Source organism: Mastigoproctus giganteus, chromosome 8 (assembly GCF_048544385.1).
Source record: "Mastigoproctus giganteus isolate SK-2022 chromosome 8, ASM4854438v1, whole genome shotgun sequence".
In the NCBI taxonomy this organism is placed as follows: Eukaryota; Metazoa; Arthropoda; class Arachnida; order Uropygi; family Thelyphonidae; genus Mastigoproctus; species Mastigoproctus giganteus.
Window position 1 is genome coordinate 145,272,282 of NC_143582.1, and position 25,711 is coordinate 145,297,992.

At 40.1% G+C, this 25,711-nt stretch overlaps 2 protein-coding genes across 2 annotated transcripts in view; one reads left to right on the top strand and one right to left on the bottom strand.

Moving 5' to 3' along the window:
• LOC150081895 (uncharacterized) overlaps positions 1-25,711 on the bottom strand; it is a 199,343-nt gene that overhangs the window by 98,586 nt on the left and 75,046 nt on the right. The gene's annotated exons all lie outside the window — the stretch shown is intronic.
• Positions 1-25,711, top strand: part of LOC150081896 (lymphocyte-specific helicase-like) — a 74,288-nt gene that overhangs the window by 17,686 nt on the left and 30,891 nt on the right. Inside the window, 1 exon segment of the mRNA XM_090379385.1 lies at positions 21,675-21,728. Within this exon segment, the coding sequence (XP_090235511.1) occupies positions 21,675-21,728 (54 nt within the window).

Below are 25,711 nucleotides of genomic sequence, written 5' to 3' on the forward strand. Positions count from 1 at the left end.
CAATACATGTAGTACTTATTATCAGAATTATACGATACATTAATAACTTGTAATCCGCTTAAGACTTACTTAAGAAATAAACGAGTAAAAATTTATACTGCTGCGTTTAAAGCATAACATCACCATATTTACATTAGCACAGATATTCGCAGCAGAACAGTATACAGAATACAATATAATACAGAGTAAAAGCGTAAAAGGTTCATTTTTACTGTTTTCAGCAGTCTGTTTCTTTTGTGGGAGTAGAGTGGAGTAGGTAAAACATATCCAGGAGAGTGTTTCCAGATGAGGTCGGGATTCTTGATTCCTGTGAGCTAGTGTATGGGGGTTCTTAGTGCTGTTTATTTTTTCTTACATCTGTATCTGCAGGTAGAAGTTTTCAAGAACTTCTTTTCTGTATGTTTCGCTTGTGCAGAGTTTTTCAGGGTTGATATTTAAGGTATTAAACAGCTTTAGAGTGGTTGCTGGAAAGAATATTCCCAGACTATCCAACTGCGTAATCGGGGTTTCTAATACCGGTGAGTTCCTATCTGGTTGACCAGAGCGCCGCGTATGTTTTCCTACGGATGTAAGCATAGTGCGGAAGGAAGTTCAGTCCTTCGTCCCCCTTGAGTCCATGATCAACATGTGACTGAACCTTTTGGATTAGGATGTCGTTCACGTATATTGTTATTTTGTTTGGATTTATTTTATTTTTGAAAGTCATTTGTTATTGAGTTGTATTAATATCGCTAACATACTAACCTTGAATGGGTTAAAAATACATTCTCAGCTGAGAACTAGTTGCATATGGGGCCAAGAGGCAACTAGGATAAGCACTAATACAAATGACAAGTGCCCTGCAGACACCGTCTGAGCGGGAAGCACAATGGTATCGTCATCTTCCTCCCCACATCGGTTAAAAAGGCTCGGTTTCGAATCCCGTCGATGACGCGAGGAACTTTTATACGCTTTTTTCACTCCGTGGCTGAGGTATTTGATCTCAGGCGTAGTAGCAAGGTTTTAACCCGGAACCAGGTGTTTTTCGTCCAGCAAAGCAAGCAAACTGACCAGAGAACCCATGCAATTTACAAATAAAATACAGATGAATAGATTAAATAACTTTCCGGGTGACTCTGTATGTTTTGCTTATATATATTTATATAAAGTGTCTTAAATAGGGTTTTTTTTTTTTGGTTTTTTTTTTTTTTTTTGCCCTGCAGACACTGTCCGCGCAGTTAGCACAGTGGTATTGTCAACGTCCTCCATACACTGGGTGGAAAAGGCCCGGTGTGGGGAGGATATGATTTTTCCTTAAAAAAACCATGTTGTGTGTCTATCAGAATGCCATATTTATCTGTCTCTGGACTGCGCTCTTAATTATTGCCTCTAAGATTTTCCCTACCTCTGAAGTCAGACTAACTGGTCTGTAGTTACTGACTTCGCTCTTAGAACCGCCTTTATGTGTTGGTAATATGTTAGCGCTTCTCCAATCCAAAAATGCCATCACAGTTAATTTCAGTGGTTCAATGCATTCCTTGGTGGCCTCATTCAAAATTACTGGGTATATGCCATCAACTCCAGGAGCCTTACTTTCCTTTATGCTCGAGATTTTTCTAATAAATAGTCATCGGTAATTTCACAATCACTAATTTCATATGACTCAGCCTCATTCGCATAGCCTCTTCTCAGCATGAAGAGTCTTTCATCAGTAAAGATAGATGCAAAAATACCTATTCAATTCATCAGCAACATCCGTTGGGTTATTTAAGACTTTCTCAAACCCAGTGTACAAATGTCCTATCTGATTCACTTTATTCTTCGTTGTATTCACATACACGAAAACTTCCTTGTCCCTGTCCGCATTCTTTGGCTCTCTTACAATTATTTTTCTCATATGCAGCTTGGCCTCTCTAACCTTATCTGCGATTGTATTACAAATCATTAAATTCTGCTCTATTTGACCAGTCAGCTATGCATTGTTCCATTTCGGCATTCTCCTCCTGCGATATTTTCTTAATGGTATGTATGCGTTTACGGCTTCTATGATTTTTGCTTTAAAGCTATTTTATAATTCAAGTGTATTTGCCCTCACTCTGCAATCCACCCAATTAACAGATGCCATATAGTGTCTTAAACTGTGAAAGTCCCCTCTTCCGAAATTAAAATCCACTCCTGATGAATGTGTGATGACTACCTGCCAATAGTTCCTGTATTTTATGCATAAGATGTCATCTCATTCGAAAGTAATAATGAGGTCAAGAATATTCTACCCCTAGTATTTTCTCTTACATGCTGGTACAAATAATAATCCAATTTATTTAAAAGAAAATTTTCTCAAGGTGAGTTTCCCTCCCACTTATTTCAATCAATCTGGGGCAGATTGAAGTTACCCATGATAAGACATTTGCACTAGATTGCCCTTTCCATTTGCATGTAAAGACTATCTTCATAGTCTTCACAATCTTCTGGTCTGTGCATTACTATCAATTTCTTTATACTTTTGCTTCCAACTAACTCATACCAGCCAGATTCTATGCTGGCAGAAGTAATATCAGACTCAGAAAAAACTATTTTCACGCTCGGGCTGTTTTAATAAGCAACAAGACACCACCATGCCTCCCATCTTTCTTATCTTTTCTAAATACATTATATAAACCAATGTGGAATTCGTCATCCTCATTCAGCCATTTTATTGACAACGCTCCTGACATTTCTGTAAGACACAGTTAAGACTAAGTATTCTTCTATAGTTTACTACCCTGACATACCCCTTGAAGGTATTAGGCTTGTTTCCCTATCTCTGTCATCCCGCACATTTGAAACGTTTATACACCCAAACACCTTGCCAACCCCGGCTGTTATGGAAAACAAACAAGAATTCTTAATGTGAGGTCAAGCATTACTTTGACAAATCACCGATTTGTCAATTAGTTCCGATAGTAAAGTTATAAGTTAATTAAAATAGCTAAAAAAATTATCTATTAACGCAACCCTACGTGATTCGAACTTTCAGTATACCTATTTACGGGCGTCTCCGTAGCCAGGTGGGCAGAAGAAGCAGTGCGTAGCACATGCTTCTTGATTAGACCGGGGTTCGAGCCCGTGAGCCACCAAATACGGAGGATGCGGAAAGGTCAGGGAATGACCACCGCATATCCCCGGAGCAATATGGCCTTAGTTACTAATGCTTCTAAAAACCAAATAACAACAATACCTATTTACCATAATTAAGACACTAGAATTCCCCTATACGCACTACAGTGCTAAGTTACGAGATAGGATATTCGCGCCAATTCACCGACACAAAGGTTCTACGCAGTGGTGAGCTGTGAACATTTTAACAATGGGCTCGCAGTTTTTTCGACTTTCTACCGAGTAAATTTGATCGGTCACGGAAGTGACGCCATCAGCGGCTTTCACTAGAGACGCTTCCCACGCTCGCACTAGTAGTGTGATTAGATCGCGTGACGCATTTTTCGTGACCGGTATGATATCTCGAGTCAGGGGTTGATTTAGGGGGGTGGACAGATGCGGCTTATTACCCCCCTTAACCATACGTATAAGTGAATGTGTAAAACGTTTCTAGCTCTATCAAAAAAAAAATAACTTAAAAACCTGGTTGTCATGCCTCGCCTTACGATGACAACTGAATACGACAGTGTCTGGAGTTCTAACATTTTAGAATTTTTGAATAGTATGAAATCACAATCATGCTTTCTGAAGTTACTACTGCAATAAGTATAATTACAACAATATAAATATTTGTAATCACTTTCTTTTTTTTTTTTTTTCGTCTCGCATTTTCGTTACATTCCTTTGTTAGGTTCCTCTAACAGCTGCGTATATTGCTTCAAATACACGGTCGGGTGCATCAATCGGTGCTGTTTTACAGAGATAATTAGATACGTTGCACTTGCAAGTATACATCTTTTACTTCTTCTTTGTCCTCGCCTTCTTCCCACGTTCATATGGGCCTGGCATAATACTCCATTTCTTCCTCCCTCATCCGCTCCTCTAAAGAACTTATACCCTTCACCAAGCTCTTTTGCTTTATTTCCCCTCCACGTAGTCTCTTGTAGGCATAGGATCTTCACTCTTCTTCTTTGCATCAAATCCACAATCTCTCTGCTCTTTCCATTCATGGTCCCAATGTTCAATGTTCCTATTCTAACACTTTTCAATTCCTTCATCTCTAGCTAAACTAGCTTCTTTAACCGGACCCGTCCTTTGTTCGGTAGTCCTGACACCTCTACTTTCCATCAATCACCTTTTGTTTTGGCATAGTTTTTACGACCGGATGCCCTTCCTGACGTAAACCCTTCCCATTTATCCGGGCTAGGGATTTAAGCTGCCGATCTGCCAAGCCTTACGCAGCTATATAGAAGTGGTAGCTCTTATACAATGGTGATGTCGCAATTTAATAATTTTACGCAATTTATGCCGAATTTCTACTCCCACTGAACAAGCAGGTGGCACTGCTGTAGTTCTTTTATCTCATGAAAATGGCTGACTCGGTAGAATGACTGTGACCTTGAAAATAACAGTAATAAATAACTCAGCAACACGTGAGTATTTTTACATACAATTTGGTATCCTGAAAACTTCTACCGGAAAGCTATCAGGTAGCACAACTATTCCGCTAATAATTCCCAGTGACTAATTATAGTTCTTTAAAAATTTAATGACCTTGAAATTTCCTATGTTTTCCTATATCCAAGAATAGTAATGATAGACATTTTAAAAAAAAGTTCACAGTCGGAAAATGAAACCACCTTTAGGTCCCAGATCTTAGCCTATCACTCACCAACACTTACCTTATCTAAAATATAACTTCTTTTTGAGCAACACTTCCTAAAACCTTCTTTATTAACTAATTTTAATAGCGCACTAATTTAGCTAGCATACAGCTGGTACCACCAGCGCCACTGTAATCAATATATACAACTCTTACTATAGTTATCATAAATCCATTGTATCTTGTCTTCCAGAAATTATGAAAATCTGTGAATGATCAATAAAATAATTACGATAAAAAAAGCTCTTTTTTTATTTTGTAATTAATATATACAAATGAAAATTCCTAAAAGAAACGCGAAGGATGTTTCGCATAAACCATCTACCGCGCGTGCTCGGCGCAAGCGCAACTTTTTTATTGGTCTTTTTTTTCAACAACTAGGGAAATATAATGGATACATTTTTTTCGTGTTAAAATTTTAATAATGCGAATAAAAATTAACATGAAATAATTCCCACATCACAAATAACATAAAAACTGTCACAAAACATTGCACAATATAAAAACAAATATTACATAAAAAAAACAAACTTTCTAGAAAAAGTACACAAAAAATCACAGATTTCATGAAAATAAATTATTTCACAAATATTCAAGAAAAATTTATTCTAAAAATTGCCAGTTTACTTCTTTATTAATATTTGTTGTCGATCTTCTGCTTTATTCAATAGCTGAGGGATGATTACAGAGGAATGAAATGACGTAACGATCCGGATCAAATTGAAGCAATGGTTTTCCATTTAGATGTATGGTCATCATAATCTGCAACGCGTTCATTTGTCACAATATTATTCATTACGCTGAAAGTTCACTCAGCTTCAGCACTGTTAATCGCAATGGTTTCAAAGGGATTTCTGGCTTTCTTAATTGAAAATGGAACTTCACTCGATTTTAAAGATAAACTGTCTTCGACAAAATCTCTAAAATCATTAAATTTTATTTCATATTTTATCAGAAAACTTAAATTTCTTATTCGGTTTTCACCGTATTGTAACCGAGACGAAAGTTTTTTTCGCATTCCACGATTTCGAGTAGCATATGTTTAAAATTTCTTTCAACGTTATCGTAATTTTCTTTATTTTTTAATTTAAAATCACCCTGTTGCATTAATAACTTATCCTTTAAGGATAAAATAATGCATTTAATAACTTGGCACGAGGTAATTTTGTTTTTTGCTTTCGATTTTGATTCCTTCAAATTCTTTCAACTTCAACATCTCAACTTTAGCTTCATAATTTCCTTCAGAAATTTTCAAATTAGCAATTGCATTGACAGTTCGAATAATTAATTTATCTGCTTTTACCATAGTGATTCCGTAAAGCTTCTGAAAGGTAAGAGAGTTCCTGCAGGATATCGATCATTAGTGCTAAATGGTTAAGAAATTCCAGATTAAAAGTCGGATTAATAATCCCACATATTTAACTTCTGATTCAAAATGTTTGCACAAAGCGGATAATTTCTCCAACCCGATCGCCGTCCGCAAGCTACATCGCGGCCCGAACATACGACCGATCTTTATAGTTTCCACATCAAGTTCTTTGCCAATCATCCTTAAATCGCGCCAGTTTTTTGGAGATTGGTAATACATTTTTTTTTTTTTTAAAAATGGCTATGGAAAGCATACTGAATAGCACAACTTCTCGGTATGTGACTGCTTAGGTTTTACGGACACCACTAACATTGCGAAACGGTAATCCCTTTCACCCTTAATTCGCACTTTCTAATTACCTAAATTGCCTAAAGGCCAGAGGTGAGAACAATGCATACAAAGCTGTCTCTCCTAATCCGTTCGTTACATGGAAAATTTCATCTTTCAACGGAAACTATTTTAAATGTAATTACCAAGGGGGAATAAAAAAAATCGCTATAAAGAAGTTCGTTAAACAGAGGTCCGACTGTAATTAAATCAAAAACGAAGCAATTTTAAAATATATAACATAACATTTTAAAACATAGCCAATTCATTGAGCCATTAAAAATGCTGGGAATGGGGGGCCCCGCTCGCCCCCACCGTAGTTTCGGCTCTGGATACTCAATAATTGCATTCAGGATTTCATTTGTAAAATAAATGATCGTTTCAACAATGGGCTCGCAAATTTTCAAGGGTGCCTCCGTAGCCAGGTGGGAAGGAGCAGCAGTGCGTATTACATGCTTCTTGATTAGACCGGGGTTCGAGCCCGTCACCACCAAATACGGAAGATGCGGAAAGGTCGGGGAATGACCACCGCATATCCCGGAGCAATATGGCCTTAGTTGCAAATGCTCCTAAAAACCAAAAGAACAACAACAAATTTTCAAAAAAAAAAAATAAATAACAATGGGCTCTCACGAGCCCATGGGAGCCCACTATAGCTCACCACTGATTCTACGTATACTAAGTGGTATCTTACAACATCTCTAGCTAAATTTAAAAATGAACTGAGGGTGCTATAAAGGGACTATAAGGCCTTTATAGAATACGATTTATTATGCTATTTAAGTCAATAAAACAGGCCAATAAAAGCTCAAAATCCACCGACAAATACGTGGATACTCTCGAAGCAGGAGCGTCCAGAAGCATCAAATTTCTCCAAACTTGTCTTATTAATCTACTGTCCAGTTAGTTATAATAATTTTAATAACCACTAGTGGGCTTCGCTCCCTGCTCCCTGCGCTCGCTTCTTTTGATAAAATTAAAATAAAATACAGAATTTTTCGACACTGTGTGTGTGTCCCTTCCTCAGCTATGAATACATAAATACGTTACATATGGAAATCAAGAATGGTACCGCGTGGTCATGCTAGATAAACAAAGTGTGTGCACGAGGTTTATCTAGCATGACCACGTAAAAAACAGAAGTTTGTTTTACCACAGTAAAAGCTTCTGTTACGTATTTTATTATTTTTTAATATATCCCTCTTCCCTCTTCTCCCGTTTGGCTGAATAAAAATCACTAGGAGGAAAATTATTTTAATGTATAGAAAAAAAGATAATTTGTTCTTGCATAGAATGGTTTAAATAATGGATAATTTCCAATTGGTGGCACAGAAGATTATTTTAATGAATATGTTAAATCTATTGATAGTGCCGTTTAACACCTTATTAAATAAGGTGTTGAAAGTCCGGTTGGAAATGTTCTCACCTGTGGCCGCAGCAACCCAAAAAGACAGTTCATGACAGGACATCGTAGAGTTCCCTCTTGCTGTTAGAGCCAGATAGCAGTTTGCTCTGGTTAACATAGTCTTCAGGCGACCTTGTCCGGCTCTTCTTGTAATGGTTCCTGTCACCTGAAACTGCTTCCATGGTGCCGAGACGCCACTGCATGACATTATACGCCACTGCTGTGCCACAGCGTGCCACCTCCGCCTGCGACTGCCTGGCTTCAAGTCATCCAATGGCCCTCCATCTCAAAGAAATATCTAAACGACGACTTGACAACGTGAGTATTGGAGATGTGGCTAGTCCGCTGAGCAAGCCAAAAAAAACGGGAATGAAGTGATGTGGTCACAACCCCAGTTTTTACAGGAATGAATAATTTGCATATATAGTGTGTAGTGTGTTCGTGTCTAACGGCACCAGGGGTTTCCCCCATCTCCGAGTTGCTTTCATTGTAGGTGTACCATTCACTGGGAAGGCCAGAGATTTAAAAGTGTATGGATTTTGTAAGTGTAGTGTTGTGTATCGTTGTTCTTCTGGCCATTTAGCCGCTAGACACCTGCTGGGGCCCAACGTTGTCCACACTATGCCTCGTGGAGGCAAACCAGGAACCAAGTAATTTTAAGTTTTCACTCTGGCGGGTCCTGCCACCCAATTACCTGAGATTTCAGTGGCAAGGACCTAAAAAAAAGGATTAATAATAATAATAATTTAATAGTATTGGGAAGCAGTCGCTGAAAGGTTAGGCCGAGAGGAGTTTTCGTATGCAGTTGGAATTTTGACAATTTTTTAAAATTTTGACATTGTGTGGGGCGTTCGCTGGTGTTTAGGCAGAGTAGGGGAGAGACTGAAGACGGGGGTGGAGTTAGAAATATGGAGCCAGTAGGGAAAGTGACCCCAGGTCAAAGGATTAAATAAAATTTAGACTGTGTGGGGTTATGCTGTGAAAGTGAACAGAGTAGGGGAAAGACTGCAGGCTGGGGGTGAGGAAACAGGAAGTAAGGAGTCGATAGAGGAGGTGACCCCTGTGGTCAGTGGGGCAGGTCCATGTACCACCAGGAGGAAAAGAAGGGCAATGAGGGGAAGAAACAGTGAAACCATCTCCTCCCTTCTTCATGGAAGTGGAAAGAAAATACAGTGCAAGAGAGCACAGGTATAGGATCTCCTGTGGCGTTGGCAGCAGAGTTGCAATGAGGTGAAGTCCATGGTAGGTCTTCTATTTAAGTTCTAGTTCTTCTAAAGAGACGTTAACTTCTAGGGTTGTGGGTCATTCCTGGGACAAGTCCCGTACTTGCAGTTCAGGTTGTTGAGGTTGCGCTTGCAATCTGTCATCAAGTTTTCGGTTTTAATCTTCTTCCGTTTAAAGGAGTAGAAATGCTGGTTGGTGATGTTTTGTCTTTGGGTTGTCATAGTCGGGTGGCAGTTCTTCTTTTCCTCAGTGTATGGAAATTTACACCCTTCTTCTCGCAAAGAGGTCCTGGGCGAATCGTGATAATGCTTTATAATCTTCTTCCGTTTCAAGAAGGAGAAATTCTTGTCCTCTTGGAAGATATCTCACTTTTGTAATCAGAATACATCTTAGGTCTTCGTAGACGGGACAGTCAAACATAAAATGGTTCCAGTCTTCTATCTCTCCACAAGTGCAATGTGGGTTTTCTGTGAGTCTGAAGCCAGCGAGCTTTGCATTGAAGGGGCCATGCCCTGTTATTAAAGGCGCCTCCGTAGCCAGGTGGGCAGGAGAAGCAGTGCGTAGCACACGCTTCTTGATTAGACCGGGGTTCGAGCCCGTGACCACCAAATACGGAGGATGCGGAAAGGTCAGGGAATGACCACCGCATATCCCCTGAGCAATATGGCCTTAGTTATGGCTAATGCTCCTAAAAACCAAATATGGCATAATATGGCTAATGCTCCTAAAAACCAAATATGGCATAATATGGCTAATGCTCCTAAAAACCAAATATGGCATAATATGGCTAATGCTCCTAAAAACCAAATAACAACAACAACTGTTATTAAGTAAGTTGTATGAAGTCCTGGGAAGAACCATGATGGTGATTTCGGGTATACTCTATTTGTCTGTGGAAAAAACTTGTGGGTGATCTCTCCTTTGGTGGTACCGGCCCATCTGTTTTGCCACTCCTTCAGCAGGTGGTTCTGTAGGTGTAGTTTTTCTGCCTTCCTATTATTAGTGGGATCGGTTGTAAAATTCAGGAAGATAACTGGGACTCCTTTGAATGATCATAGAGCATTCCAGTTCTAACGATTTCTAGGTGTAGTGGGAGCGTTCCTGCTATTACTCGTAAGGCTGGAGTACTCACTGTATTGCAGGTGCGGGTTATAGCGCGGTGGATGGATCGCTGGGTAGAATCCAGCGTTCTTCTAGTTACTACTAGCGTGGTCTTATCATACCATATGGCCGAAGCATATAAGATAGCCGGGATGAAAACTGTCTTATAATAGAGTGCCAGCGTTCTCTTGTTGAGGCCCCAGTTTCTACGCGAGACCCTGGCCATCAGGGCCGAGTTGTTCCTGATCTTCGTTCTGATGTATTTAAGGTGTGGCTGAAAGAATAGTTTGCTGTCTAGGAGAGTACCTAAATATTTGAACTGTGGCGCCAATTTTATCGTGCTCTCATCAATTTTAATTTGGGGAGGTCTACGCAGGTCGAGAGAGCCTTTAAGGAGATTGAATGAGGTTTTCGCAGGTGATATCGTGAGATAGTTCTTTGCTGCCCAGGTTTGAAGCAGTCGAAGGGCGTGGTTGGCCAGGGTCTCAAGCTGAGCTCTTGAGTTTGCTTCACACTCGGCCACCAAAGTGAGTCAAACGCCCCGGCGAAGTTGTTGGAGATCAGGAGGAAGTATTTCCTGCTGCATTCCCTCGCTGCAATGAGCATTTTTTCAATGCATCTATCGTGGAGGAACCTGGTTTGAACCCATATTGGTTCGCCGCTGGTAGTCCCGCTGCTTCGTAGTGCTGGGAAATTCTTTTATGCAGTAATCTTTCGTACAGTTTACTCACCAATGATAGAAGTGCAATGGGTCTATACGAGTCTGGATGCTCTGGCTGTTTGGTTGGGTTCTTCAAAATTAACTTAATATTTGCTGTCTTCCATTCAGTTGGGTATTTTCCTGCTTCCATACAGCAGTTAAACAGATCCAGCACAAGGTTCGGTGCGTACTCAGCTACCTTTTTAACAATTTCCGGTTCGATCAGATCTAAGCCAGGACATTTCATAGTTTTGATCTCTGCGACGGCTACCAGGAGCCCCTCCCGTGAGAAAGAGGGCTCCTGTTGCGATGTGTCATAATTCTGGTTTTCTTGGCACAATTGGTGCTGTTCTTGTTGGATCGGTATAGCTGGGTCCTTGAAAATAACGCCGAGAATATTTTCCATTGATTTCTCACAAGTTGTGGTGAGCACACCCTGCGGTGTCCGAATGGATGTTAAAACTTCACCTCTGGGGGGTTTGTTGATGGTGACTTTGTAAACCACCCCCCCCCCAGGGATTAGTATTTCCTGTTGTGGAGACCAAGCCCTCTCACGATCTCTTTTTACTTTTCTTGATAGTTTCTGTATAACGATTCCTGACATTTCATAATTTGCATAATGTGCAGCTCTGTAGGGCGGTAAATCGATTTGTAGTAGATACTCAGAATTTTCATGCCAGGTTGCCAATTACGTCAAATATTCGCCTTCGGTGACACTGTTGATAACGCCAACTGGGCTAGCCAGGTGGATAAAATGCCTACCTACTAACCCAAAGGTCACAGGTTCGAATCCCGCCTCGGGCTTGGATCAGAGTAAAATGCAAAAACTTTGGGAGGTACATTATGGCCACTGAAGCCGATGCGTCAACAACTAACAAAAAAACTGTTCACAATAAAATATTAATGAAAAACATTTTGTTCTGTTAATTTTGTCGTGTGCAATGTACATTATCATCAAATATAGATTGGGACACTTCATCCCTGGAAAGTAGTGGTTAATTCCAGAGAAATTAACTCTTATTTTTAAAGGATGACGGGTAGATGGCACGATCAGTTAAAAAGTAGGATATTAATTAAATGCATACTTAATAGCAGGTATATGAAACTGAAGGGACAAAAAAAACGACCTTCATCTTTACAAGAGGCGTCAGAATGTATAGTGTTACATGAAAGGCGGGACAAGGGTGCTCCCCCAACTCCACACAAGAGGCATAATAGCAGACTGCCACACAGCGGATCAGTCCATACGTCTAGATAGCAGAAAGAGTGGGCTACCTAAATCAACTTCTGGAAACACTATGCACCAACTGATGACAGAAGTGACGCGGCAATTTATCCCAATAAAAGCAGACCATCATTAATGACCCCCTAAAGTATGTCGACAATTTAAAAGTGTAGTGAGGGGAAATGCCTTCAAAGAGCTGAAAAGTGAGACAGCTGACAGAACTGGGATAAGTGAAGGATCAATAATTATGAGAAAAACATTCCTACAATGGGTTAGGCACAGTTTCTGGTAAAGACGAAATCATCTCCGAGCAGTGCACGCCACCATCAATCCAGGTGCATAAAAAAGGCATCGTAGAGCACAGAAGTGACATTTCGTGATGTGGATGATGAATCATTCTACGTAGTCTGGTATTAGATTTATGCACCTCGGTATAGTGTATGCCCAAAGATTGCAATGCCTTAACAAGAAGTCCGTTTGTAGTAATGATACGGACCTGTTTTATGTCGTTTGGACTAGATTCACTGGTTGTCATCAATGAAATTATGACGTATGACGTTCTTAACAAATCTGCCTTACCTGCGTTGTGGAAATTCTTTGAAAAGGAGTCGAAGGGCAGAGAAAATTGGGAATTATTAAGGTTTGAATATTAAATCTGAATATGGTAAGTATTAAGGTTAGAAAAATACTGGATTTAGAAATAGGGAGGTTATAAATGTGTGAAGTAGATAACAGTTATAGATAGCAATACCAGGATATCTGCCCACCCACCGATGAATGGCTAACAAGTCTTGAAACGGTGCTGTCTGGGTGGTGGTGGTACCCACCGAGAATAAATAACAATAGACTTCTCTATTAGCGAAGCGTTACTTATTCGAGGTAGAGCAATACATGGTAACTCGTTGTGAAGGATGATCACAATATGAGATATAGATGAAATGATGCCTTTAACTACTTTCGTAGTGTTTGCTTTAAGAGCTATGTATGGTGTATCTACACCGATATTATATAGAAAAGTATATACACAGGCTGAAGCGGTGCATGCAGTTTTAGTTACGGGCTTATTTTTCAAAAATTTCAAAAAGCGAAATCACAAATACACCACACTGAACCGATCATTCCTCACAGACAGTTCTTGGATATAAGAACTCAAAACTCGAGTATGATAAATTTCTTTCATCCTCATCACTCAAGGAGTTTGAAAAGTTGCTCCATGAAGAATAGTCCAATGGTCCTCTTAAGACAGTTCAAGATTTATCTGAATCTAAGCTGATTTAAAAACAAAGGGTGGCCGAACACCATATTAGTGCATACCTGTAACTCTTAACGCAGATGTTTCCATATATTTTCTCTTTTTTATATATAAACTACAGAATGTGTATTCATGGTCGAATGATAAACCCGAGTTTACCAGAGGACCATTGGACTATTCTTCATGAAGCAACTTTTCAAACTCCTTGAGTGATGAGGATGAAAGAAATTTCATCCTCATCACTCAAGATTTATCTGAGTGCACCCATCGCTCGACACCAACTAACTCGATCACAGTTTGAAAAAATCCTATAAAAATTTCTCCCAACCTGAAGGGACTCCATCTAATCCAGCCGTTTCCACACGATTCTACCTATTTTTCCCTGGAATGTTCAGGATTTTTGGAATGTGTCCCAGAAAGCTTGGGTCACAAAATTGCATTTTTGTAAGTCAGTTAATCAGATAAATTAAAGTATATAATTTTAATTATGAACATACTGTGTTTGTAATTAAAATTCCCGTCACCTCTGCCAAATGGTGTTTTATTTTCTTGATCATTATGGAACGGCAGATTGCCTTCAAAATTTTACTGCATGTTTAAGAGGATGCACAAAACGCATCTGTGTGTTTAAAAGGATACAGAAAACTCTTATGGAAAATAAATTAGTTCCGAAGTTCACCGACCGCCAGAGGGCCGACAGTTTCTTGCTCAATTTCAGTCTAAGCCAAATGCCCACGAACGGTCACAGCATACCGGCTGCCAGCCTATGTAGCCTAGGATTACCAGATATCATCAAAAATTATTTTACCACAGAATGCTCCCGATTTTTAGAATTTTTCCCCAGAAAGCTGACTCACAAAAATTGCAAATGATGCACTTAAGACTACTCTCTTTCGAGATCAATATTCCGCACATTAAGAACTACGTCCAAATGGTGAACATAATCGCTTTACAGCCAGTTAGATATAGATTGTTTTGCTAATGCTCACGGCAGAACAAACTTTGCATTCACATGAGCTGCCCTAGTACTGCACTATTTTCAAACACATTTGTTTAAACGCAGTGCAACTGGTAGATTTGTAGATGTCATTTTTTACAAGTAGTGCAATACGATGGAAACTCGTTGTTGTGAAGGAAAATTTTGTCTTCTGTGGGCATTATATGGTGGCATTAACTAAGCAGTTTAAATTCTATAGCCAAAAAAATAAATAAATAAATAAAATAAGAGGTTTGGACAGTCTTCTAACAACACCAAGGGCCATATTTTCCGGACCATAAGACTGTTTTTTTTTTCTTGTAAAACATTGCCCAAAATTCCCTTGCGTCTTATGGACCGAATGTACACTAGGTACGTGATTTTAATTCTAACAGTGGCTAGAGAAAGTATGGACAAAATACAGGATGATTCAAAAAGGACTTTACAACTTTTTAAGTGTATAGAAATTTATTCAGGAGACTTATTATATAATTTATTGAACTGTCATATTGTAGCAAAAAACATGTTTTACTTAGAACAGTCATTTTGGTTCGATGTGACTGCCATTGGTGATACGGTAGACATCCCATCTGAACTCAGTTTCCTCCCAAAAGCGACGTAACATATCTGGCGTAACTTCTGTAACTGCGGCGGTGATTTTAGTTTTGAGCTCGGCAAGACTGATAGGTAAGGACGGAACAAACACTCAATCTTTAATGAAACTCAATAGAAAAAAAATCTAGAGGTGTCAAATCTGGGGAACGAGGTAGCCATGCTAACGGCCCTGCTCGACCAATCCACCGATCTGGGAAACGGTTATTGAGGAATTCCCTTACCTCCGCCAGGTAGTGAGTCGGTGCTCCGTCTCGATGAAAGTGAAAGCGTCCTTCGTGGTCATCTTCGTCGATTATCTTCGTAAGGGAATTCCTCAATAACCGTTTTTCCAGGTTGGTGGATTTTTCGAGCAGGGCCGTTAGCATGGCCACCTCGTTCCCCAGATTTGACAGCTCTAGACTTTTTTATATGGGGTTTCATTAAAGATCGAGTGTTTGTTCTCCTTGCCTACCAATTTTGCCCAGCTCAAAACTAAAATCACCGCCGCAGTTACAGAAGTTACGCCAGATATGTTACGTCGCTTTTGGGAGGAAATTGAGTTCAGATGGGATGTCTACCGTATCACCAATGGCAGTCACATCGAAACAAAATGACTGTTCTAAGTAAAACATGATGTTTTTTGCTACAATATGATAGTTCAATAAATTATATAATAAGTCTCCTGAATAAATTTCTATACACTTAAAAAGTTGTAAAGTCCTTTTTGAATCACCCTGTAAAAAGACACCTAAAAAGTTGGCTTTTTTAGTGTGCGACCAAATTCAAAAAAAGAACGGCTGCTGAATTATGTTCAATGTAACTCCAAAGGGGCACAGCTAGCAGCTTCTGGATATCTCAATTAAGATACCCTTTAAATCATTCAAGTGTGAGGAATGAACCGAACTGGATGGAAGTGCCAAATCACGATTTGATACCACAAGACGAATGAAGTGACCAACAATTCTACAGGTGTGCGAATGGACGAAAACGTGGTAGTTAGTGAAACAGGAGACAGTTGCCGTCTTCAAAGAAATTTGGAATGAGCAATGCCCTTGATGGCACTGAATATCTTACACTCTTTGAAGAGTGTGTAAAGTGTATTCGTGTCAAACGGCACTAGGGGTTTTCCCCCATCTCCGCGTAATATACATTGTCATGTGAAACAGAACACTGTTGAGGCCAGAGATTTAAAAGTGTATGGATATTGTACATGTGTACTGTCGTGTACCGTTGTTAATCTGGTCATTTAGCCGCTGGACCCCTACTGAGGCCCAACGTTGCCCACACTTGGCCCCGTGGAGGCAGACCAGGTACACCAGTATTACAATTATTTACTCTGGCAAGCCCTGCCATCTAATTTCCTGAGATTTCAGTGGCTAGGGCCTATGTAAAAAAAAAAAATGGGGTAGACGCTAGAGGTTTAGGTAAGGCCGAGATAGGTTTTAAATGAAGGTTAGGTTAATTTTTCACACTGAAAAATTACAGGAGTGTCAGCGGAGCAAGCCCCACCAGGGAAAAAGGGGGAGGCATGGGAGCGGATGAGACAGAGGCCCATCTCTTCCCCTTCCCTGCCTAGGGATGGGGTTTTAAAAGTGAACTGGGCAAAGGTGTCCAGTAGTTCAGAACGCCAGACGGCGTGCTGCAGCAGAGCTGCTGTGGTCATGTCCAGTCGTTGCGTCGCACATGGGAGAAAGAGTCCCGTCCAGAGAGAGATCATTGTCTAGTAGGAGTCCGCATAGATGGTGACGGATCGTCTATCCTTTGCGATGGATGTTCAATCCTGGGAGAGAGAGAGTGAGGTCCCACCATAACGGCCATAGTCTGGTTGAGTTTGGATGCTCATGTGCAGGGAACCCTGGGCTAACGGCGTGCATTATTGATTGCAATTTGTGTTCTCCTTCTTGCAAATAAGTCTTGTGCAAATTTGGCGAGCGCACTATATTCATCGAAGCTGTCCAGGAGATGGTGTTCCCGGTCCTGAGGTAAGTTAGTCTGGTGATTAGAATTCCACGTAGGTCGTCGTACAGTGAGCATTGGTGCATCAAATGTTGCCAGCTCTCGCGTTCCCCACATGGACAATGTGGGTCCTCCGCTAGCCGAAAGGCTGCAAGTTTTTCATTGAAAGGTCCGTGACCCGCCAGGAGGTAAGTGGAGTGCAGTCGGTGGAACTAAGGCGATGATTTAGGGTAAACTTTGTGTATGTCCGGAAGAAATTTCCTTGTCACTTCTCCTTTGGTGCTGTTTGTCCAGCGGATTTGCCATTCTTGCTTCAGATACCCCAATAATCGGGTCTTTTCAGTCTTTCTGTCATTTGAAGGTTCGATGGTGTACCCCATGAATGTGACGGGCATCCTTTTAGATAGGTAGTATGACAGGCCACACCTGATAATCTCCAGGTCCAGAGGGAGAACCCCCGCCAGCACCTGGAGCGCCTGCGTACTGACAGTCCTGCATGCGCGGGTTATTGTTAGAAGGATTGATCTCTGGATTGAATCAAGAATTCTTTTATTTACGGCCATGGCTGTCTTGTGGAACCAGATTGGAGCAGCATATGAGAATTCTGGTATAAATGTAGCCTTATAGTAGAGAGAGATAGTGTGTTCGCTTTTTCAGGCCCCAATCACGCCTTGTAACACGGGCGACCAGTGCAGAGTAGTTTCTAATTTTTATTCTTAGTTGCTTGAGGTGAGGTTGGAAGAAGAGATTGTTGTCAAGGATGACACCTAGATATTTCATTTAGGTGGTAAGCTTTACCGTTTTTCCTTTTATTTTAATTTGCGGAGGTCTTCTGATATTTAATGATTCTTTGAGAAGGATCGACGTTGTTTTTGTCGGTTCAATTTGTAGGAAGTTTTTTTCCGCCCATTGTTGTAGGATCTCTAGGGCATGGTTTGCCTGTATCTCCAGTTGGGTCCTGGAGTCTGCCGCCACCATCAGTGCAAGGTCATCTGCGAAGGCTTAACACTTTACTTCCCCCAAGTTGGTGTCAAGGAAGTCGTCGAAGACTATATTCCAAAGCAGGGGGCCAAGAACGGACCCCTGTGGGCATTCTCTATGGATATTTCGTGTTATTCTTTGGAAGGGAGCTATGACTTCAATTCTTCTTTGGGACAGGTATTCTTTGATAGTATTGTAAAGGTTTACGGGAGCATGCGCTTTGCGGAGTCTGCCAAGGACGCTCGGCCACCAGACGGAGTCGAACGCCCTAGCAAAATCCACAGCGATCACCAGAAAGTATTTACTTTGGCATGCATTGGCAGTACAGTATTTATAAGATTCCTGATGGCTTCGATTGTTGACAGTCCCGGCCTGAAGCCATATTGGTTTGCTGCTTCGAGGTTTGCTGTGGAGTAGTACTGTTGAATCCGCTTATATAAAAGTCTTTCATAGAGCTTGCTCAAAACCGACAGCAAAGCAATGGGCCGATAAGGGGTCGGAAGAGTTGGATTTCTGTTAGGATTTTTTAGGATTAATTTAGTATTGGCAATTTTCCAGTCCTTGGGGAAGTACCCCTGTTTCAGACAACAGTTATAGAGTCGAAGTAGGAGTCCTGGTGTTAAATCCACAACACGCTTTATGATTTCTGGTTCAAGTATATCCTTTCCTGGGAATTTTCTAGGACTGCGGGTAAGCCTGTTCCTTAAATGCGAATTAAACCTATAATATTAGTGATAGATGAGATGAATAGCACGATGGGTTTTGGCGTTCTTTGATAAATTAAAAGCGTCGCTCTACACTGCGTTTTGTTTAGTAAGTATACATGAATCTGTGTTTCAAATACATGCAACAGAATATTTTTTTCTCAAAATTTGCCTTTCCAAACGTGGGTGCGGTGCATCTTAATATCATTAATTAAATACATCCACAATTTCGTTTAATCATTATTATTATTTAATTTTTACTTATTGGTCGCTTATTTATTATTCTGTTCCCTGAAATACAAAAGGTACACAAACTTCCAAAAAAGTATCCAGACACCCCTGTTTTCATGATTCATTAATCCTTTCTGTAAAATACATGACTTGGAATACACAAAGGCATGAGAGCCATACAGGATGTTATATAGCTGGCCTATCGATTTGTGCAATTTCTTACAGCCACCACCACTCAAAGTCGACCACTCCATCTGACCAGGGTATTCGGAAGAGTAGTACTCGACGGACATCCCTGCAAAACATCAACCAGGGGTTTATAAGGAATCGACAAGTGTTGAAGTTTGTACAAATTCAAGGTGTGGATAAAAATAAAAAAACATAAATGAAAAATATTTTTTAAATCATTTATTATTTTAAATACAATTTCAATGTTTATCCCCTTCAAAGTACTCTCCAGCCACGCCTATGCAGCGCGCCATACGCGATTTCCAGGATTTAAAGCAGTAGCAGAAGCCCTCGGAAGATACCGCCTTTAATTGCTGCGTTGTGTTCTTCTGAATGTCTGCTAAGTCTTCAAATCGTTTTCCTTGGAGGTGGATTTTAATTTTCAGGAACAGAAAAAGTCATACTGTGCCAGATATCGTTTTTCATAAAAACGTTTCTCACTGCAACAGAAAAATGACGCAAAAACTATTTTTGTCTGGCCATAAATTGGGTCGTGTCTTTTGAATTTTTTCAGTCTTCCTCAAATCTCTATAAAATGTCTAATTTGGCGGGACGAATTCATGATGAGTAACACCACGACAATCAAAGAAAATGACAAACATGGACTTGATCTTCAATCGAGACATTCTTGCTTTTTTTAAGCAGGGAAAGAAGAGGGAGGTTTCCACTGCATGCTTTGACATTTGGTTTGAGCATAGTACTGAAGGATTCATTTTCTGTTATTACTGAATCCAAAAAGTGGAGAGTTTCACGATTTTTTTTCTAAATTTGCATTGCAAACTTCCACACATTTCTGCTTCTGATCGTCTGTCAGGACGCCTTTCTCATGCCCAACTGATCTTTCAAAATTAAAATTGTTCTTACTGTTTCTTTGTCAACTGTTCTGCGATTAGTCGAATTCACATCTCGAATTTTTTCCACATTCTAGTCTGTTGTTGAAGTTGGCAGTCTTCCTGTTCTCTTGTCATCGTCGACATCTTCCCGCCGTACATAGACTCAGTCAACAACATCCTGTATGCTGTATACACTGCTGAACGCACAGCCTTCACTAGGGACCAGCAAGATATAATTGACCGAAACCAAGACTACCAATCACTCACGATGGAACACCTTTTCACTGCAGTGGAGTTAGACATGGCATTAACCAAAAATGAAGGAGAGGAAAATACCTGGTGCAGACCTCTTAGAAGTGGACATCATCAAACAATTTGCAGAATTCTATCCGATAATCTTGTTGAATCTGATGAATAGATGCTTGGCTACGGGATGCATGTACGTATGTATGTATTTAACTGTAGAAGGGTGGCACCCGTACATACATACATCTCCATCAATTTAGCATGTAGGCATAATACCATGCTGTCATATAAAGCCTGTTAGTGTAAGCATGTTTACATATGTGTGTAATGTGTTGTAAAGTGAAACAGCCTACTCTGCCACCAGATGATAACCCAGTGGGCAAATACCGCCTGCTGCTCGTCCCTAGCACGAGCAGCCGAGCCTGGGTCTACTAACTCTGGCGGTGCATACTGCACCCACATCCAGCACCCACCAGTAAGCATGCAAGACAGATGAGTGTCAGCAATCCCGCTCCTGGGTTGCCCACGGCAGCCTGAAGAGGGCACCTAGCCCCCTTCACCTTTAAACCGTACTCCCGGGGGATACGATTCTCTCGTCGCCCCCCCTCATTTCTACTCTGGTGGGGCATGGGCATGCCACACTGAAACTTGGGGCTGTCTTCCCTATTGGCTCCATACTTCTGGCTTTCTCCCCCCCAGTCTTCATCCCCCCCCCTCTCTATCTTCACGCTAGCGAAGCCCCACACACCTAAATTTAAATACATCCAAAATATCTTCACCCACGTTCTGGCTCAACTCAAGCGACATCAACCCCACGATTGACGTTGGTATGTGTATGCATGTTGTGTGTACATATGTGCATGTGTGTATAGATTTACTTGTATGCACACATATATATATAGATTTACTTGTATGCACACATATATACACCCAACTCAAGTGACGTCAACCCCCACGATTGACGTTGGCACATGTATGCACGTTGTGTGTACATATGTGCATGTGTATATATATGTGCTTGTATACACATATATGCATGCAATATAAATACAATATAATTTTATTTTTATTTTTTTTATTTATTTTTCTTTCTTATTATTATTTTATCTATTTATCTTTTTATTTTTATTTTATTTCTTTACTTTTTTTTTAAGGTCCTAGTCACTGAAATCTCAGGAAATTAGGTGGCAGGACCTGCTAGAGTAACTTAAGTTTACTGGGTTCCTGGTCTACCTCCACGGGGCGAAGGGGGGGGCGACGTTGGGCCTCAGCAGGGGTCCAGCGGCTAAACGACCAGATGAACAACGGTACACGGCACTACACATACAATATCCATACACTATTAAATCTCTGGCATTTCCAGTGAATTGGTGCACCCACAATGAAAACTACGCGGAGATGGGGGGAACCCATGGTGCCGTCTGACACTAAACACACCTTACACCTTACACCCAGGAGCCATGGAGCCAATATGGCTGCCTTACTAGTCGGACGTGCTGATCAACGCTCATGAAAAATGTGCTTAAATATGCATTTTAATTATAGTTATTGCCAGAAAAAGTGTTCCCACCTAAAGAAGTCAACTGGTGGAATCCCATGGTAAGAAAGTTTTAAATTTCAACTGGGAATTTAGCAGGCTATTTGCGTTATCATCTATATCTTTTCTTTGCGAGACCGCAGTGGTCACCATGTGGTTGGCAGCAAGGATATAGAGAGGCGCCAATATAAAGCGGCGGCCACGTAAATACCCTGCATTTGACTGGGGAGGTGCCCCAACTTGTGCCAAACCAGAGCTGCAAGAGCGCTCCAACATCTGTGCTGAATTACCATTACTGTAATTCTGCCGAGACCGGCAGAATTACTTAAGAAGTATAGGTCACTGTTGAAAAAAAGCCGTGAATTACGGTTGAATTTGAAAGTGTCTGCAATTCTGCCCAGACATGATAGGAGGGAGTATATGATGAGAGCCTTGTAGATCAATTCGGCCCTGGAAAGATTGTGCAAGGCTCAAGACATAAAATTTTTTTCAGCCTGGACTATACTTGTTAACAGGAGAGACTGCTTCTATAGGGATGGGATACACTTAAATAAAAAGGGTGCAAGAATATTTGCTGATGCTATCGAGGCAGTGTTAGGTGGGTCGGAAAACTGCTAGCTTGAGAGAATACAAGGACTAACAGATTAACAGTAGCCACTGGCAGAGGAGAAAGTGATTCTTGCACTGCTTCTATTGGAATGAGCAGCAGCCTGGAAAACAAGATGCAGGATATTTCAGAGACTGCTGGGAGTCATCGCGGTACAAGTAAACACATGGGTTGTGTTAGGGTAGCTAAGAACAGGAACAGGTGCATGTATACTTGCGTGTACGCCAGTGCTAGGAGTTTGATAAATAAATTTGATGAATTTGAGGTATTTCTCAAAAAATCAAAGGCAGATATTGTTGGGATATCAGAGACGTGGTGTCACACAGACATGAGGAATGCAGAACTGGAATTTGGGGAGTACAATGTGTACAGAAAAAAAAAAAATCAAATTACTATATTAGGGTTACCCGTAAATGATTACATTAACCCGTATTCGTGTCTGTAAATTGCGTGTGTTCTCTGGTCGATTTGCCTGTTTTGCTGGACGAAAAAACCCCAGTTTCTAAGGGAAAAAACCTTGCTATCTACGCCTGAGACCGACTAACTCAGCCACAGAGTGAAAAAAGCCCACTAAAGTTCCTCGAGTCATCGACGGGAAATGTGTACAGAAAGGATAGGAAAGGAGGAGGGTTATGCTATTAGTTAAGAAACACATAAAATCCAAGGAAGTGAAGCCAGTCGACATCGCTGGACAGTGCAATGTCGAATCAGTTTGGTGTGACAAGCATTGGGAGATCAAAATTGAGAGTAGGAGTGTGTTATAGGCCTAATGACTCTGATGAGTATAATAAGGAACTGTATTAGTAAATTGATAAGAGGAGTTTACCTCAATATAGTACGTGGAACACTTCCGTATGATACCCTCCAGAAATTAAAACGGAAAAAAACGAAAAAATCGACAACTTACCGGTACATTAAAGTAAAATATAAATAATTAAAGTGAAATATAAATAATTAAATAATCAATTTAACACAATTCAAAATCAATTCAAAACAATTAAAATTCAAATTAACGCAATTAAAAGAATCTAACGAAAATAATCAAAACGATTTTCCTTCCTGAAGCTGACAATGCTTTTCGACCGACTGTCGTGATCACAGGAATGAAAATTATCGAATCAGGCTAAACCTGCAACTAAATAGTGATTATGTGTCTTCGCGCATGCGCGTAAAGGTCCACGCATCGGAGATCAAATATGGCCGCCGAACATTAACAGAATTCTCGTGTAATTTAATTTCAACGGTTTCTGCAATTAATAGTCGCGTATAAATTTCACGCTTACCCGGGACTCGAACAAAATACAATTTAGCATCTATCGAAAACCCACAAACACCGGTATGCTTCTACATTATAATAGCTACCACCCGTTCACCTACAAAAGATCGATTATCTTTAATCAATTTCTAAATGCCTATAAATATTCAACGACGGATTCTGCTTTAGACTCAGAAATACAAATATTAACTAGCAGATTCTTGAACAGGGGTTATCCCATTAACACAATAAATCGAATCAGGGTACAAGCTAAGGATAGGATACAAAATACTGCACCAATCAACAATAGTAATATCAAAAAATATACTTTATTTCTGTCCCATATGTTGAACAGTGGCACAAACAGCTTAACAGATTCTTTAAAGATACCGAATTTAAAATTATAGCTAGGCCTATACGGAAGTTACACACTATACTGAACAATCGCTCGGTTCTTTCGGCGTTCGCAACACAAATTAATGATCTAGTATACAACATTTCTTGCGGTGATTGCGACTCGTCTTATCAGGGTTCCACGCGGTTTTCTCTTAATATCCGTGTAAATCAACACGAAGCCTCTGTTCGTGCTTCTCGTTCAGCAGCGTCAGAATTAGCCTTTCATGCCATTAACGAAAAACATACTTTTTTATTTAACGAGGCCAAAATACTTAACGTTCAACGTAATTATACGCGACTATTAATTGCAGAAACCGTTGAAATTAAATTACACGAGAATTCTGTTAATGTTCGGCGGCCATATTTGATCTCCGATGCGTGGACCTTTACGCGCATGCGCGAAGACACATAATCACTATTTAGTTGCAGGTTTAGCCTGATTCGATAATTTTCATTCCTGTGATCACGACAGTCGGTCGAAAAGCATTGTCAGCTTCAGGAAGGAAAATCGTTTTGATTATTTTCGTTAGATTCTTTTAATTGCGTTAATTTGAATTTTAATTGTTTTGAATTGATTTTGAATTGTGTTAAATTGATTATTTAATTATTTATATTTCACTTTAATTATTTATATTTTACTTTAATGTACCGGTAAGTTGTCGATTTTTTCGTTTTTTCCGTTTTAATTTCTGGAGGGTATCATACGGAAGTGTTCCACGTACTATATTGAGGTAAACTCCTCTTATCAATTTACTAATATTATTACCAACGTAGAACATATTGAGTAATACAGCTCTGATTCATACTATCTAATAAGGAACTGTACAGGGAAATAGAATGGGTCAGTAAATCAGAGTCTTATAATGGGGAATTTTAATTTCCCAGATATTGACTGGAATTTGTGGGTTGGTTACTCACACACTAGAAAGGCTTTTGTGGATTTATTGGATGATTATTCTACGTCAGCATGTTCGGGAGGCAACTAGAGGGAGTAATACTCTTGATCTGATTATCAGTAGTGATTCTTCATGCATTAAGAATCTGCAGATAAAGGAACCACTAGGCGGCAGTGATCACAGTGTGCTGAAATGGGATTTACTCAAAGAGGTAACTACCATCAGGGGTAAAGGGAAGGGTTATTGCTTTCGTAAAGGCGACTACGATGGTCTGAGACAGTATTTAAATTCTAAACAGTGGGACCAACTGATGATGTTACCAACAGCAAATTCAAATTGGGAAGCATTCAAAAAACTTATCTTGGAAGCTACTAGACTTTACATACCAACTAAGAAATATTGTTCAAGGTTTAGGCCTAAATGGATGTCAGATGAACTAATGAGACATATGGCAGAGAAGAAAAATGCATGGGATACGCATAAATTAACATGTGACACAGAAGCCTATGATAGATATAAGCTGGTCTGTAACCAAGTCACAAAGGAGATTAGGCAGGCTAAGGCAGATTATGAGAAATCCTTGACAAAGGATGCAAAGAATTCTTTACTTACGTTAACTCTAGAAGGAAGGGGATGAATCAGATCGGTCCACTTGATATCGATGGTTCAACTGTTGATGATCCTGCTCAGGTAGCTAACAAACTAAATTAATATTTTGCATCGACATTCAATCTTACAATATATACACAGAGTCAGTTCAGGATAGTCTACTTACTCACAGATATAAAATCTTTCTGGAATTTCATGAAGCACAAGAATATAACCAGTAGAAATTTAGAACTCAATAACGAAGATGGGTTTCTCCTATCGGACGAATTCAGTATTGCTCAA